The sequence below is a fragment of the Phalacrocorax aristotelis genome, chromosome Z (assembly GCF_949628215.1).
Source record: "Phalacrocorax aristotelis chromosome Z, bGulAri2.1, whole genome shotgun sequence".
Lineage (NCBI taxonomy): Eukaryota > Metazoa > Chordata > Aves > Suliformes > Phalacrocoracidae > Phalacrocorax > Phalacrocorax aristotelis.
In genome coordinates, this window is record NC_134311.1 from 68,819,764 (window position 1) to 68,836,520 (window position 16,757).

Below are 16,757 nucleotides of genomic sequence, written 5' to 3' on the forward strand. Positions count from 1 at the left end.
GTCGCAAAGCACGCCGGGAGTTGTAGTCCTCCCGCCAGCCCAAGCGCGGACGGGCCGTACCCACAGTGCCTTGCGCCCGCCCCCGGGGTGGCTGCTATGCCGACGTCACCGGCGCTGGGGCTGGCGGGCGGCTGGCGGGGGGTGAATGGCGGAGGCGGCGGCCCCTGTCGCCCTGAGAAGGAAGGAGGCGGGCGCGGGCGCGGGCGCGGGCGCCGCTCCCTGCGTAGCGATCTGAGCTCTCGTGCGGAGGCCGCCGGCGGCCGGGATGGAGGAAATCGGTGCCCCGCGAGGGATCGGCCGCTGAGCGGGGGGACTCCGCCTGCGGTGAGGGAGTGGCGCGGCCCGGGGCGCCGGCAGGCGGGGGCGCGTGGCCTCGGGCGGGAGGGACGGGGCGCCGCAGCCGCAGGGGTGCCGCAGCGCCGAGTCACGCTGCGGCCTCCCCGGGAGCGGGACGCGTCGGGCCGGGCGCGGCGCCTTGGGAAGCGGCGGGTGTAGTTTAGTCCCACTCCGTGACCCCCTCCGCGGCGCCACGGGTGCGGGGCCCGGGTCCGAGCAGGGAGACCCCGGGCACGTCCCGGGCTCTCTGCCTGCGGCGCAGAGAGGAAGGGCGGGCGGGAGGGATCGGCGTGTTCGCTTTTCCGCTCTTTGCCCCGCATTTTTCCCTTCGTTCCTTCAGGGACCCCGAGCAGGTGGGTTAAGGCACGCGTGCTGGTGTTCGGTATGTGTCCGTCGGCTGTCATCCGCGCGCCGTACAGGCCGGAGGCCGCACGGCCGTCAGCCGTAACGGCTTCAACGTACAGTGGCAGTGTCTGGTTTGAGAGACCAGAGTCGCGCTGACGGTGGCATTTTACCGTGAAAGGTTCTCCTGCATTTTGGAAACGCCTTCACTGCGAAGGCCTGGAACTGGGGGACTGCCAATGTATGCCGACCTGTCCCTAAACATGCTAGGTGAAACGGCAATCCTTTCACACCATGTTTCCGATATATGCCAGGCCTTCTTTCAGTAATTCATCTTTTCATGCCTTTTCTCCAAACTACTTGTTTTGAAATTGGTGGGGATGGAAACTAATCCTGGACACACCTACAGCTCCACTCTTAGTCAGCCGCTTGCTTGTAAATGCTGTCCTTTGTTTACTGCGTAAGGATGGAGAGATGTGCCTATAAAACTGAAGACGGTAATGGAATGCATGGCAAACAGGACACAACTATTAAGTCAGATATAGGCAATGATGTGGTTCAAATTGGCATTCATGTAAACTTAAAAAAGGATTTGTGTTAACCATTTCCAGTCTTAAATAAAGTCATGGAACAGTTGTTTAAAGTTTATTTAAGTGGATAATCAAATGAAAGAGGTGATTTTTTAGTTTAAAAATATAAGCTGATTGTATTTAACCTGTTCAGCAGCCCCTTTCTTGTAGCCCATCTTTTCACTTTTCTCTATTAACACATGGGAGGTTGAAAGAATAATTAGCTGAAAGGGGTGAAATCAAATGATTTTTAAAAAAGCTCTGAATTACCAAATAGTCTGTCTTGATGCAATGTTAGGGTTGCGATGATGTGTTTGACTGCCTTACTGACACCTGCTTTGTGTGAGTGGGTTACTCTGGTAACCCGGGTGGCAATTTCTATTCTTTTTTTAGACTCTTATTGCAACTGTACAGCTTTTGTATCTGATTCTATTTTAGTTCCTCCAAGCAAGTTGTTTTCTTCAATGTGTTACTTCCAGAGTATTCCCCTAAACCCTATGAAAGCATCAGCCTCTGTGGTACTTAATATCCTTTATTAGAGGATAAGACAGCACCCTGCAAAGCAAATAAACTTCCTGTGGTTTTGTACTGGTGGTCCCTGCTTGCTTTTGAACACAAAAATCTCAATGTTTCTTGGTAAAGCATTTGTCTTTTATTTAGTGCTTCTGTGGGAGGGAGAGCTTCTCCCATGAAATCGGAGAATACTGCTATTCTGAATGGAGTCAGCACAGCATTTTGTTATTTTTCTCTTGTCATTAGCAGATACAAAACTTGTTTCCCTGAATATTGATATACAAGCAATTAAACGTTTAATCAGTTTAAAACCCTTTCTTCATTGCAAGATAGCTGAAATTATAGGTACTAATAAAAAATGAATCAGTACATAGACTGAGTAGTGTTTCTTGGAAAAATAAAACTTTGCAAATTATGTTTTCTTGATTCATCTCCGAGGTTTTTTCTGCCAAATAGTGCAATTGGATAACTTCTCTGGTCAGTTTTCTCAGGCAGTTCATGGCTAGTTTCTTTCTTTAGATAGTTTTTTTACTGTGTTGAGATTAAGAAGCTCTTCACCTGTCATCTGCTTATAAATACTTACTATTTCCCAGAACTGCAAGGGTCAGTGTGTAATAAGGAAGTAAAAAATAATAATTAAAAAAACCCCTTAGCCTCCAAAACCAAACAAAAAAAAGAAAGCCTAACAACACACTAAGCAGACTTGGATAGGAAAATAGCTGAAGGGATTATTTTCACTGTTGCTTGACCTCTTGTTCTTCTCATTTTTTAAGATTTCTGAAGTGTGAAGTTAGCCCATTTTGTTGTTTGAAGGTGAAATATCATGGGATCTTAGTGTGGAGCAGTGACATCAGTCCAAAAGGTTTAAACATGTCTGTAAAGTGAAATGTTGCTTTAGCATTCTTAACAGCATAGTTTTGCATAGTAGGATAGGTTTCAGAAACCTATCACAGGTGTTGTGACATACTTTTTTTCTTTTGCCGGTGAAATCTGCTGGAAGAAACTCAATAGGAACTAGCAGATTATTCGCTGACAGAAAAGCAAAAGGTCATCCTTGAACTGGGCATTGATGTTTTGCTGGAGATGGCAGCTTTCAGTTTATACTTGCTGCTGAGTTGTGAATTTAGCCAGAGGTGGGAGATGCTGTCATACAGATGTATGTTTTGGTATGCTGTGGCTCTCACTCAATTTTGTCCATTGCTGTCTTTGAGGTCTCTTTTGTAGTTTGCTACTTTCTTGGGGATATTTTTTTTTCAGATGTAATTATGGTGTTTAAAATACAGAGTAAGGCAAGGAAATCTCTAGCTGCTTGATTCTTCAAGTGTTTTAACTGAAATATCCAAGATTTCTAGAAGTGTAACATTTCCAAATCTGTTTGATGATCTTTACCCAGGAATACTTCAAGAACAACAAAAAAGGATGTAGTCTTCTAAAAATGACTGAGGTACCAAATATATGAAAATCAGAAGCATGGTGACTGTTTTTATTACTGATTTTTAAAGGACAGGGAGAACTACAGATTGGCAGACTAGTCTGCTTCCTTTTGAATTTCTGAAAACTGGAACGAAAGCTGTTTAAAAGCACCTAGAATATAATAGCTGAGTAAAAGACTGCATCAGTTTGTCAAAGACAAATTGTTGAAGTAATCTAACTTATTTCACTGATACAAGAGAATCAGTTGATGTCTTATATTTGGTCTTTAATAGGACTTTTGATTCTGTTTCTCGGGATTTTTTTTGCTGGGGAAGAACAGTTGGGAACAGCTACTGTTGTGATTAAGGAGGCCAGTCCCTTGTCAACTACTCTTCAGTATTTTCACAAATAGTTTCCAAAATGAAATAATGTGATTATTAAAACTTAAGAAGGCATGAAGCTAGGAGGGATTACAGACCTTTTAGAGTGTGGAAGTCAAAATGCTTTGAAGATCCAGCAGTCTGTGGGAGGGGAAAGGGTACATTTGAGTAGAGTTTTGTGCCTGAGCCTAAGCAGGAGCAATCAACTACAGAAATATGGGACAGAGAAGAGTGTTGTGTTTCTTAGAGGAGAAGTATTTGGAGGGCATAGTAAGCTCAACAAGTGAAGAAAACGTCATGCAGGTTATACTTCTGTGTATGCATTTCTGTAAGGCATGTGAAGCAATGTTTACCCTCGATTCTGGCCTTCTCAAGCTGGGATACCGTGTCGGTTCCAGCTCAGTGTAGAAGGAAGTGGATAAGCTAGGGAGAGTGTCAAGGGAAGCAGTGAGAAATCTGCAGAAAGTGTGATATTAGACTGACTGGGAAGGGTTTGAAGCACCAATTACCTAAGCCTGCAAAATGAGCAATGTGCTGGTAAAATGTTTTCCCGCAAAGTTCGAAAAGGATAAAACTGTGCTTCAGTCTGATCTGGGATTTCTGACTAAAGGGATATTGGAGTCCACTTGAATAAGACCAAGGTACTTTCTTCAGAGATAAGCTCTACTCTTTTTAGCCCTTCTTTAAGAATACAAAATATTGGAGTGTCTTTGTTGTTAAATTTGGTGCTATATAAAAGCTCTAAGAAAGGGTGGGGTTTTTTATTTTCTGCTGTTTCATTTAGTAACTTGAGTATTTCTGTACTCGTCAGAGTAGTTAGTTCATTTGTAATGTAGACGGTCATGAGTGTGGTTAGTCTTGAGGTTGGCAAGGTAATTTAATACTGTTGGTAGTAGGGAGTCTCAAAGGGAGTTGTGAACTGAGCCCTTTATGGTGCTCGCAAAGAGTTATTAGGTGGGTTTGGACTCTAGATGATTTCTTGTCAGAATTTTGAAATGTATGTCATATATGGGGGTAACCAAACTCTTCCATTCACAAAATTAAAAACTTACTGCTTTTGTCTGTCTGAAACAAAGCAAGAAAATCTACACAAGAGCATGTCCTTGTCTTTTATTGGTTAAGTTGCACTTCCAGTGCCAATGTTTCAGCTTTTTGTCTTATATGTATTAATGCATAGCTCCCTTACTCTCCAGAATCAGAGAATCCCAACAATTACTCTTCCCTTCAGAGCGAGGAATTTTGTACTTTTTGTCATTGCCTTATAAGAGCATCTTCTAAGCAGTTGAAGGTTGCACAGTACAAGAGAACTCTTCTGAAGTAGTTCATTGATCTTAGGAGAACATTCTTTAGGGGTTCAGGAATTTCAGGCAGCTGATACTAGGGAGTAGTGTGCTAATAGTGAGAAGCTTCTCTAAATAAAATGAAGAAACAGAATTATGGGTAAGGAACTTACCTTTCTTTGAGCTAACAACCAGGTTCAGAGGTAAATGCTGCTTGCCAAAGGTATGCATGGCTTTATAGTCTGCAGTAATATATTTTGACGTCTGATACAAATATTTCTAGTAGCATCGGCTGTTATGTTTGGCTGGATTTAGTTCACAGTAAGAGTTCCTCTCAAGCATTGCATTTCTCATATTGTGGATTTTTTTCCATTTAATGTATTTGTGCTGAGAACTAGTTTTAAGTGGTTTCTGTCTAAAAAATACTTGAACTGTGTAATAATGTGTATACATTATTTCAAAACAACTCTATTCGTCATCAGTAGCAGTGTCACAAAAATTCAGTCTTTCATTTTGTATTTTGAGATTAAAATAGGAACCAGGTGAAGAACAGAAAAAAAGTAGTTTTACTTCGATAACTGCAAAATTGCTTTTGGCTTTGAAAGTGAGTTCCATCTCTATTTTAGCATATCCAGTACATGTTTATAGTCTTTTTGGAAGTTCCCTCATGGTAGTAACTGAGTGCAACATCTTGCACAAAAACTTTTCACCCTCTGCTTTGATAGCAGCTTTTTAGGTGTGACTGTAGTAAAAATGTATATAGGTGTGACTAATGGAGGGTATGCTGTAAAATTTTTTTGTTTACATAGCTTAAGGTGTGGCTGTAATGGGCAGCCAAACCTACATATGCCAGATAATACTGCCTTAATAGAGGGGATATATAGTATTTCTTTTCCATTCTTTTTTTCCTGTGAAACTTGCTACTATACTATCAAGACAAAAGACTTTCCTAAGGAAACAAGAATGGTACAGTGGAATAGACAGGGACCTGCTTAGAATAAGTAATTGAGAAACAGGTTAGATATCCTGCATTCATGATTTACAAATTATGTGGCCAATATGTAGTACAATGAGATAGTAAGGGGATGCTTTGAGGTAGTAGAAGTGCTAATAATTTGAGAAACACATTAGATGAAAGGCAGAAAATTAAAAGTAAGCATAGGCATCTTTGATAAGAAACAGCAAGGTGACTTGAGCTATTTTCAGAATACGGGATGCTCTGTGTGTAACAGCCAATATGGTGTAAACAGACTGCTCTCACTATTTGGAAATTAAATGTGAAAGTAGCAAAATGAGGGGAAACAAATCTTCAGGAAAAAAATCACAGGATAATTGTCCTGTGTGTTCTCAAGGAAGTACTGGCATCACAAACTTTGGAATTTTTTAGTGGAAATGAGACAATTTTCACTGCTTAGTGCCCTCAAACATAGCCGATCTGCTGAAGCGGTAAAGGAAATGGTTCACTTTAACAAATTATTAAGGGATTTAAAAGTAAACAGAGGGAAATTTTATTAGTAGCATTTCTTCTAAATCTCTGAAGTTCCAGTGAAAAGTGAAAGCCTTGAAGTGCTTTCAACAGTGGGGAAGCCATAGCAAAAACTATTTTAGTGAAATCAAACCAGCTAAAATGGTAATATTGATGGAGAAGCAAATCAACCTGACCAGAGTAATAAACTTTTTACTTTTTTTTTTTTAACGTGTGCAATGCCTGTCGTAAAGTGATGCTTATTAAAAAGGTCAGAAGCAGTTTAAGTAACAATGTAACAAGTCAGTGAAATTTTCCCTGATAGATTTGTGCAGCTCAGTGGCCCTTTGCATAATAGCATGCCTGTATAGAGATGCATGAACTTTCTAGACATTTCTAGCATTTTTGACTGTAAGAGAGTAACCCAGAAGGATGAGCAAAGGAAAACTATGTCAAGGGAAAACTAAAAATTAATGAATTGAGACCCCTGTTGTGCTGAAGAAGAACAGAAGAGGGGTAGGAAGGTGAATTAGCTAGTATGTGTCTCTTTTTACATGAAATTTAAACCTAAATGAGATACATCACATGTAGACTAACATAGACTTTACTGTATTTTTATGCTCTGTTAACTCTGAGTACAGATTTAAATGCAGAGTTGATGAACAGTCCATTAACAAAGCTTTGCAGAAACATTTAATTTAAACATTTAACCCTTTGTCCAAATTAGTTGATTTCTTCTAAAAGGAAAAAAAGACCAGAATAGATTTTCTCTTTAAATTTATACGGGACTTTAAATTTCGGCTTATAGTCTTATTCAAGGACAGAGACTTGACTTTTTTATGTATTGCATATCAAGAAGATGAGGAAGAGTTGTCCTTGTATATTCCTAGAAATGAAATAATTGGAATTACATGGTACCTTGATGTCTGCAGAGGACTTTAAAGCACCTTGCTGAAAATCTTGTTCTTCATGTGACTGGAGTTCTTGTCGTGAAATAAAAAAAGTCTATTAATATGTTTAATAATTTCTTTTAAACAATTCTTTTCTGCGTAAATATTTCCCAGAGATTTTAATGTAATTAAATGTCTTTTTGTCTTACAGTTCTGGTCTGCTTTCTTACATGAGCTGCACCGTGTGACTTTCAATAATGAGTGGTGCAGCGCTGGGTCTTGAGATAGTATTTGTCTTTTTTCTGGCCTTATTCCTACTTCATCGGTATGGAGACTTCAAGAAACAGCATAGGCTGGTGATCATAGCAACATTATTGGCTTGGTATCTTTGCTTTCTTATTGTATTTATACTGCCTCTGGATGTCAGTACGGTAAGAAACTTGTGAGATTTTCTGCTTAGCTGTATAAAATATATATGGCTTTTTGTAATCATCATTTCAGAAAACAGTATCTTAAAGAGCAAATAAATTTTCCAAATAGCATCCTATTAAACAAAACATTTATTACCTTTTTGCATGGCTGTGTCTGTGTTTACAAATAACTTTATTTTTTCTTGATCTGATCAGATAACAAAACTATTTCAAATGTTTTAAAATCTAATTATTTATAGCAATTTTTAAAATCTGTTAATTACTTGTCCTGCAGTTTGCATTTTGTTTTGAGGGTTTATTAGTGTAATTGCTTGCAAATACAAACCTGGAGTACAGGAAATGTCTTTAAAAATGGAACTTATTATTTTAAAATAAATGTACCTTTTTCTGGTCACTTACGTAAGAATAATTATCTTTTAGACTATTTATAATCGGTGCAAACTTGCTCTTAACTCCAGTCCTGCAGAAAATAACGGCTCTTACGTTACCCTTGCTCCAAGGTACCAGCTATATGTTTTCTTTGTTAGACTGTTTTTAAAGAACTGTTTTATGATTTTCTTTTTTTAAATGATGGGAGTGTACAGTGTTCCTAAGACTAAAAAACAAGTGTTATCCGTGTGGTATGACATTTGAAGATTGTAACCATACAGGAGGGTAAGGGAAGATGTGAGGAAACATGCATTTGCATCTATTGGTAATAATTTGGAATCATAGAATCAGTAAGGTTGGAAAAGAACTCTAAGATCATCAATTCCAACTGGCAACCCAGTACCACCATGCCTCCCAAACCATGTCCCAAAGTGCCATGTCTACACGTTTTTTGAACATCCAGGGATGTGACTCCACCACCTCTCTGGGCAGCCTGTTCCAATGCCTGACCACTCTTTCAATGAAGAAAGTTTTCCTAATATCCAACCTAAACCTCCCCTGGTGCAGCTTGACACCATTTCCTCTCATCCTATCACTCGTAACTTGGGAGAAGAGACCAACATGGACCTAACTACAGTCTCCTTTCGGGTAGCTGTAGAGAGCGATAAGGTCTCCCCTCAGCCTTCTCTTCTCCAGACTAAACAAACTCACTTCCCTCAACCTCTCCTCAAATGATCTGCTCTCCAGACCCTTCACCAGCTTTGTTGCCCTCCTCTGGACACGCTCCAGCACCTCAATGTTCTTCTTGTAGTGAGGGGCCCAAAACTGCACACAGTACTCGAGGTGCAGCCTCACCAGTGGTGAGTACAGAAGCACTATCACCTCCCTGCTCCTGCTGGCCACACTATTCCTGATACAAGCCAGGATGCTGTTGACCTTCTTGGCCGCTTGAGCACACTGCTGGCTCATGTTCAGCTGGCTGTCAACCAACACCCACAGGTCCTTTTCCTCCAGGCAGCTCTCCAGCCACTCCTCCCCAGGCCTGTAGCATTGCATGGGGTTGTTGTGACCCAAGTGCAGGATCTGGCACTTGGCTTTGTTTAACCAAATATAATTGGCCTTGGCCCATTAATCCAGCCTGTCCATGTCCCTCTGCAGAGCCTTCCTACCCTTGAACAGATCAACACTCCCGTCCAATTTGGTGTTGCCTGCAAACTTACTGAGGGTATGCTCAGGCCCCTCATCCAGATCATTGAAAAAGATATTAAACAAGGCTGGTCCCAACACTGAACCCTGGGGAACACAGTTTGTAACCACCCACCAACTGGTTTAGCTCCGGTCACCACAACTCTCTGGGCTTGGACATCCAGCCAGTTTTTAACCCAGCAAAGAGTACCCCCATCCCAGCCTTGAGCCACCAGCTTCTCTAGGAGGATGCTGTGGGGGACAGTATCAGAGACTTTGCTAATGTCCAGGTAGACAACATCCACAGCCTTTCCCTCATCCACTAGGTGGGTCACCTGGTTATAGAAGGAGATCAGGTTGGTCAGGCAGGACCTGCCTTTCATAAAGCCGTGCTGCCAGGGCCTGATCCCCTGGTTGTCCTGTACATGCCTAGTGAGCTCGCTCAAGATGAACTGCTCCATAACCTTCCCTGGTACCAAGGTCAGGCTGACAGGCCTGTAGTTCCCCAGATCCTCCTTCCGGCCCTTCTTGAAGATGGCAAGCCTCCAGTCATCTGGGAACTCCCCTGTTAACCAGGGCTGCTGATAAATCATGGAGAGTGTCTTGGTGAGCTCCTCCGCCAGCTCCCTCAGTACTCTTGGCTGGATCCCATCTGGCTGTGCTGTACTTGCACAGTAGTTCTAACTGATTAACCAAATATTCCTCTTTTTAATTTTTTCAATTTCATGCTAGATTTCTTCTATTTTGCTGTTAAAGCAATATAACTAAGCTTTTCAAGCAACCTTGGTATCCGTGAGGAGAGGCCTTGGTGAATGCTTACCTTTCCTTCACAGTCTTAAAGACTTTAGACCTAAAAATCTAATTTTATATCTTATGAATGAAATTAAGATGAATGAAATTGCCTTATATATAGGCAGCATATCTAATTGCTTATTATAATTGCATATATATAGTAATTGGAGTTGCCTGAAATTTACTTTATGCTACCAAAGAAAGAATAGCCTGCTCACTTTCTTCTGGCAGGAAGTAATCTCTGGAACATGGGCAATGCATGTGAATGTGGGCTCTTTCCATGGCTGCTCATTCTTTAGCTTCTATTGGCTATTTCCACATCTTGAGATGTGTGCAGTGTAGTTATCTGTAAGATTATTTAAGATGTGTGTTCATATGTCCAGGCAATGTGTTGCCAGTTTTGTTGCCCCAAAGTGGAGGTTATCTGGTTGTTGTCTATCCATGGAAGAACAGTAAAATGCCAGACTTAGCAGCACAATATTTTACCCTTTATTCAAGACCACCCAGTGTAAGTTCATTAAACATAGTCAGGTAAATACACAATTTCAAAACTATTCAGTAGCCTTTCAATTTTCCTATGGTTTCAGAATATGCTGATGGATGTTATACTATAGTATGACTTGAGTCTGTCAAGCAGAAATATCAACTTAAGTAGTAACTGAGCACATAATGTGTTGGCACAGCTCAAATCTTAAAACTTTGTTTGAAACCTTTAGTCACACTACCTGTCATTTTTTGGTAGTTTGATAGTTTTGAAAATGTTTAGGCTGTGTACATAAAAACTCATAACTTAGGCTTAACTAGCTTGACCCTGGAAAACACTAATTATTTCTCATTAGATACTCCTGTTACATTGACTGTATTGCCCCTTGACTCACCATTGCCTCATTACCCAGACAGGTATTGGGAAAAAACCCAAAGTGTCTTAGTGTGGGTGAGCACTTTGTCTTTTGCTCTTTTTTTACTAAAAGGCTGCCGTGGCTTTTTTGGTATTTTGAAGCAAACACTACCTGTCAGAAAAGTATTGGCTCAACAAGTTGAAGTTTATATAAGCCTGACTAAATCCAGCTGGGTGACAGAAGGAACATCTGATACGCTGTTTTACCACTAAATGTTCTAGGTAGTAGAGCTGGGTGATGGGTGCCCAAGGTATTTTTTAAAAACCTGCCAGACTAATGAAAGTTTAATGGTCTTCTGTCTACAGAAATGGTTTTTTCTTTGCATGAAATAACTACTTCTGCTCAAAAAGAAAAACTGTAACCTTAAATTGCTTGTCTGCTTATTTCTCTTTAGTGTCTGAGGTACAGTTTTTTTCTTTAAGAAAGCTGTCTTGTCCTGATATGTTATTTGCGGTGAGGAGAATGATAAATATTTTTAAGTGGTGATTCAGTTTCTTTTCTTCAAATAGTAGTGTATCAGTTTGATGCTATTTTCAAATACCTTGCTAGATAGGGGAATTTGTAGAAAATGCTTTTTATACTCTTGGCCCTACAAGTAACAGTAAGCTTCTTTACATTGTTACAGCAGGCAAAAATGTTTCAAACCGTGGAGTTATATTCCTAATGGAATTATGCCAATTTTCTGGCGTGTTGTATATTGGACATCGCAGTTTTTAACATGGTAAGTAAGGCAAAAGAATATGACAGAGACTGTCATATAGGTGTAATTTATAAGTGCAACATCTTAACAGACATACTCTTTAAGAATATATGTCTCTATTCTACAGAGCTGTTCATGTATTATTTGCCAGCAGTGAAATTTCTGTAATCATTACTGTACTAAACCAAGAATACTTTGGGTTTTTTGCTCCTTTTGAGGTGGCAGTCATTTACTCTTGGTTCATTTTTATAGTTGAAACTCAGCAATTTACACGTAGAGGTGTTTATGGATAGATTGTCTGAAAAAAAGTGGGGTTTAAGCAACAGGACACCAAAATAATTCCATTAATATATTGTGTAATTTTTGAGTAATATTGTAAATTACTTGGTTTTATTGGATATACTATAAAAAGCTGTAGATGCAGCTACAGCAAACAGATTGTCTGTGCTTTTGGGTTAGACTAATGTGTGGTTTTGGACCAGCCTATCATTAAATAATAATTTCTGTAGCTCAGTCAAGAATGTCAGGGTTGGTAGCGAGTTGTCGATTAACACAAGTATTTTATAGTAAAGCTATCTGTAGTGCATTTATGTGAAGCTTTTTTAAGGTTTGCCATCAGACCAGTACATCTAGAATAAAAACATGTAATTAGCTAATTTGTTAGAAGCTTGGGAGTCTTTAGCTTAAACACCCCTGTCCCAGTATCCTGTTACTGCTAAACTAATTTTTTGTTTGGTTTGGTTTTTGGGGGTTTCTTTTGGTGGTGGTGGTGGTTGGCTGACATGGTTTGGTTTTGTTTGCTTTCCTCCTAGGATTCTGCTGCCTTTCATGCAGTCATATGCTAGATCAGGAGGGTTCTCCATTACTGGAAAGATTAAAACTGCATTGATTGAGAACGCAATCTATTATGGCACTTACTTGCTGATTTTTGGAGCATTTCTAATATATGTGGCTGTAAACCCAAACTTCAATTTACAATGGTAGGAATAATGTTGTAAGCACTTGCATGAGTTCTTAGAAAACTGTCACGGATAATCTCTTCTGTAGATTTGCTGTGGGGTATTTTTCTACCCCTACAAATGCATTTGCAAAATTAGTGCAGAAACTTTCTCAGTGTTTTCAGAATAACATCTTTCAGAAAGTCTCTGTCAGTATTTCCTGTGCAGCACTTCTGTCTGCTGTGGATTCTGTTTAAAGGCCATAAGGTAAGTTAAAATAATTGGTATTTATAACACTGCTAACAGTTTTCCATACTAGATAGAGTAGTAAACAGTCATGTACATCGCTTTCAATAGGTTTGCTAAGTTCATGTTGTCTCCTAAAGGAACATACTACTTTGAGAACAAACATTTTTGTCTTCCCTCCAGAGAGAGAAGAAGCATGGGGAGATACAGAAAAAAATGTGGCAGCTTTAAATACAGCTAAGTAGCAGGCTGGCCCTAGGCAAGAATTACAGAAGATGCTAAGTGTGTCCCTTTAAACTTGAAAGCCGTATTGGTGCATAGATACTTGGAGGTTGCTTTCTTGCAGGTGGGGCAGGAGGATGTTGTTTGTTTTTTCTTGTTTGTATTTGCCATTGTTTATTTCCTTAGGAATCAGCTTCAGACTATTGGGATAGCTGCTGCAAACACATGGGGTCTCTTTCTTCTTGTGTTGCTTTTGGGTTATGGTTTGGTGGAAATACCCCGTTCTCACTGGAATGGGGCCAAGAGGGGTTATCTACTCATGAAGACCTATTTCAAAGCTGCCAAACTGATGACTGAAAAAGCAGATGCAGAGGAGAATTTAGAGGATATCATGGAGGTAAGTAACCAGCTTTCTGTATGAAATAAGTGAAGGCTGCTGTTAATCATCTCAAAATTTCCTAGTGTTGGGCACTTGTGGCAAGAAGACATAAGTACCATGAACTTAGGGTGAAATATCAGTAAGTTAAGAAAATCATCATAGTGTGCCAGTTGATGACACTTCATGCTGGGGCAAAATCAGAAGAGAAGTAGTACCTGACGTGATGAACTTGGCAACTTGATAGCCATTATTTGTTTGTTTTATTTTTTTATCAACCTTTTTAGGGTAATGTTGGTCACTAATGAATAACATTCCAGAGTGAACTTGGAAAATCTGGTGTACAGATGTTCCATTACTGTTCATGCAAATTGTGTATGTCTGCATTTATACTCTGCTCCCAGTATATTTCTAGAATCTTGAGAAGGGTTTCCAAGTTGGATTTGCAAGATCATGCTATGTGCCTTTTCAGAGAAGATTATGTAGATCATTGTTTTTTTCAAAGGGTTTTTTTGAGACTGTGTTTAGTGTTATTTGTGAATGAGCAATAGGGTGTAATGTAGTTCAAGAACAGAATGGAAGTGCAGCCCATTGAATAGCTATTCCCTGTTCTGCTGCTCTGATACCATGGCTTGGAAATATTACTTCTGAAGAGTTGTAAGGTAGGATGGTAACTGCTGTGATATGTCAGCATCAAATAATAGTAGAATCTTCATTCTTCAGTAGCAGCATTTTGAAGAAATTGCGAAAAACATCTGAGTGGGACATAACTACAAACTTGTTAGAAAACGAGCAACAAAAACTTTGTTTACGGGGCTAGTACAATAGAACAGAATAGAATAGAATATTGGAAATTAATTAAGATAATGCAACTCATTAAAGCATTGTCCAAATGCCTGGAGAGTGAGGTACTCATCTCTTCTCCCTGGTCTCCAGTGACAGGATGTGTGGCAACAGTTCAATGCTGCACCAGAGGAGGTTTAGACTGGACATTAGGACACATTTCTTTACTGAGAGGGTGGTGAAACACTGAAACAGGCATCCTAGAGAGGTGGTTGATGCCCCAAGCCTGCCAGTGTTTAAGGGGCATTTGTACAGTGCCATTAATAACATGCTGTAACTTTCGGTCGGCACTGAATTGGTCAGGCTGTTGGGCTAGAGGATCGTTGTAGGTCCCTTCCAACTGAAAATGTTCTGTTCTGTTCCCTTAAGCACAGCATACCTTGTGCCTTGAAGGCTCTTCCATGGTTTAAAACCCCAAAGTTTTGGCAGAGGCACCAGTTCTGGAGCCAGGTATTGCTATCCTGGGCTTGCCTGTTTCTTCCAAAGTCTCCCCCCATTACTGGGACAGCTGAGGGAAACACTACCTGTGTTCCTGAATTTTTTAGCATTCCTCCCAGGGTGTTGAAATCTCTTTTAATTGTCCTCAGACTTTTTGTTGCAACATCATTAGCACCCACATCACAGAGCAGGAACGGATAGTAGTCTGAAGGTTGTAGGAAGTTCTTCAGTCTTGTGGTGGCATCCCTAATTCGGGCCCCAGGGGGGCAGCAGCTTCCCTGAAAAGAGAGTCTTGTACTAGACTGCTGTCTTGTACTAGATTGTCCTTTAAGTCAGGTAGGGTGACTGATTCTGAGGTTATGTCCTACACAACATAAAATATAATATATTGTTAAATGCATGATAAAACCTCGTTTCGAGGTTTGGCACTTCACTCCCACCCTCCCCCCACTTTTTCTTTTGGTCTAGAAGCAGTTGCACTATACCTTAGAAATCTTGGCCAATATTTTATTTCCAGCCTTTGTGGGAACACTGAAGTGTGTGAAAATATTTACAAATTCTTAAGAAAGCCAGTGCTGACTCTAAGAACTTGATTGTAAATATGGTGAATTGCTGCTGTGTCAAATCACAAAATTTTAGCTCTCACCCACTTTATTTTAGGCTTTAATTTTCTTCCTTTATCAGAGATTCTGAAAACACAAGAAACTGTAGAAGTGGAGGATACTCCCCAGTTTTTTGTTTTTAATTTTTTCCAGTCCAGTGCTTTACCTGACAGGCCTGAATATGTTAGGATTGAGCCTTACAGACATTATTGTGGGATTTTTTTTTTCATAATCTGACTACATAATGAAAAATTCTTTGCTGCAGACTAATCAGATACGTTGTGATCATTTCCTCAGGAGACTCAGAGGGAAACCAGAATTACTGACAGTCATCTATTAGAACAGTCTTCTCTATGTTGAAGGACTGTCTATATGCTCTTAGCCTCCCTTGTCACACTAAGCAAATACAATTATTCTGTCTGCTAATCTTCCTATTTGACAAGGTTTCTAAGCCTTTACAATTATTTCTGTCCTCCAGACTCTAGAACTTAAATCTTTCTTTTAAAGTGCTGTTTGTGACAACAACAAATAAGCATCAAAAGGTTATGTATGGATTGCCAATAGGATGAAGAGTAAAATGTAGTCTTGCTAAGCCTCACAAACTGCTAGAGCCCGTTCTGACACGATTTACCTAGCTGTTAGCTTTTTATTACTGATAAATGCCAGATGGTCTCAGAAGTGAGGTATGTGGACATAAATGTGAGGAAGATATAAAATGAAGCAGTGTAAAATTATATTCATCAAGCTGCTTTAAGTAATATAAGCGAAGGTAAACCAGATAAGATAGAAATTCCTCCTCTTTACTTACAACTAAAACAAGTGTTTTCCATTTTAACATTCACGCACAGAAACCAGTCCTCCACACATTCACGAGTAGTTTTGCAGACTGACATCATGGGGGTTTTTTTGAAAGTACATATATGTTGTTTATAAATACTCCTCCAGTTATCTTTTATTTGATGCCTAGTATAGCAGTGGCTTTTAGGAAGTTCTATTGTTTTTAAGCTCTGATGGTTATCTTTGCCATTGGGAGGGCTGGAACTCTTATATGGCCCTCTAAAATTTTTTAATTTATTTAACATAATGAAACAACTCTATTTTTTCTCCTCAACAGGAAGTCCGTAAAGTAAGTGAAAGTATCAAGTATAACCACCCTTTGAGAAAATGCGTTGATACAATACTGAAAAAGGTAAAAAATTGCTCATCTTCAGCCATAATTTTTCAATTGGGAGGGGGTACTTCCTGCACCTACTAAATACTTGTATGTTATTACCTTTTCCCCTTAACATAAAATCCATAATTGGCATCTTGTGCGTTTCTGACCAGACTTTTGAGTTGAAATTCTTTGTGGAATGCTTTCTGATGATGTATGTAATTATGTTCTGTATTTTGACATATGTAGTACTTTACAAACAGAAAAATCTATGCTTAATATGAACTTTTCAGTTGCATGAAATGTCCCAAACTTTTACAAATAATTAACAAAAAGCACTTGCTACTCCTTCATTTTCCAGTTAATTTTCCCTTT

At 39.8% G+C, this 16,757-nt stretch overlaps 1 protein-coding gene across 2 annotated transcripts in view; it reads left to right on the forward strand.

Moving 5' to 3' along the window:
- The first annotated feature begins 98 nt into the window (after positions 1-98).
- Positions 99-16,757, forward strand: part of LMBRD2 (LMBR1 domain containing 2) — a 31,179-nt gene continuing 14,520 nt past the window's right edge. Inside the window, exons 1-7 of one of the 2 annotated variants that reach the window (XM_075079860.1) lie at positions 99-324; positions 7,400-7,619; positions 8,040-8,119; positions 11,490-11,585; positions 12,377-12,544; positions 13,157-13,367; positions 16,344-16,418. In XM_075079860.1, coding sequence (XP_074935961.1) covers positions 7,446-7,619; positions 8,040-8,119; positions 11,490-11,585; positions 12,377-12,544; positions 13,157-13,367; positions 16,344-16,418 — 804 coding nt within the window. In that variant the 5' untranslated portion in view covers positions 99-324; positions 7,400-7,445. The remainder of the gene's footprint in view (positions 325-7,399; positions 7,620-8,039; positions 8,120-11,489; positions 11,586-12,376; positions 12,545-13,156; positions 13,368-16,343; positions 16,419-16,757) is intronic. The other variant, XM_075079861.1, reaches the window with a different exon arrangement.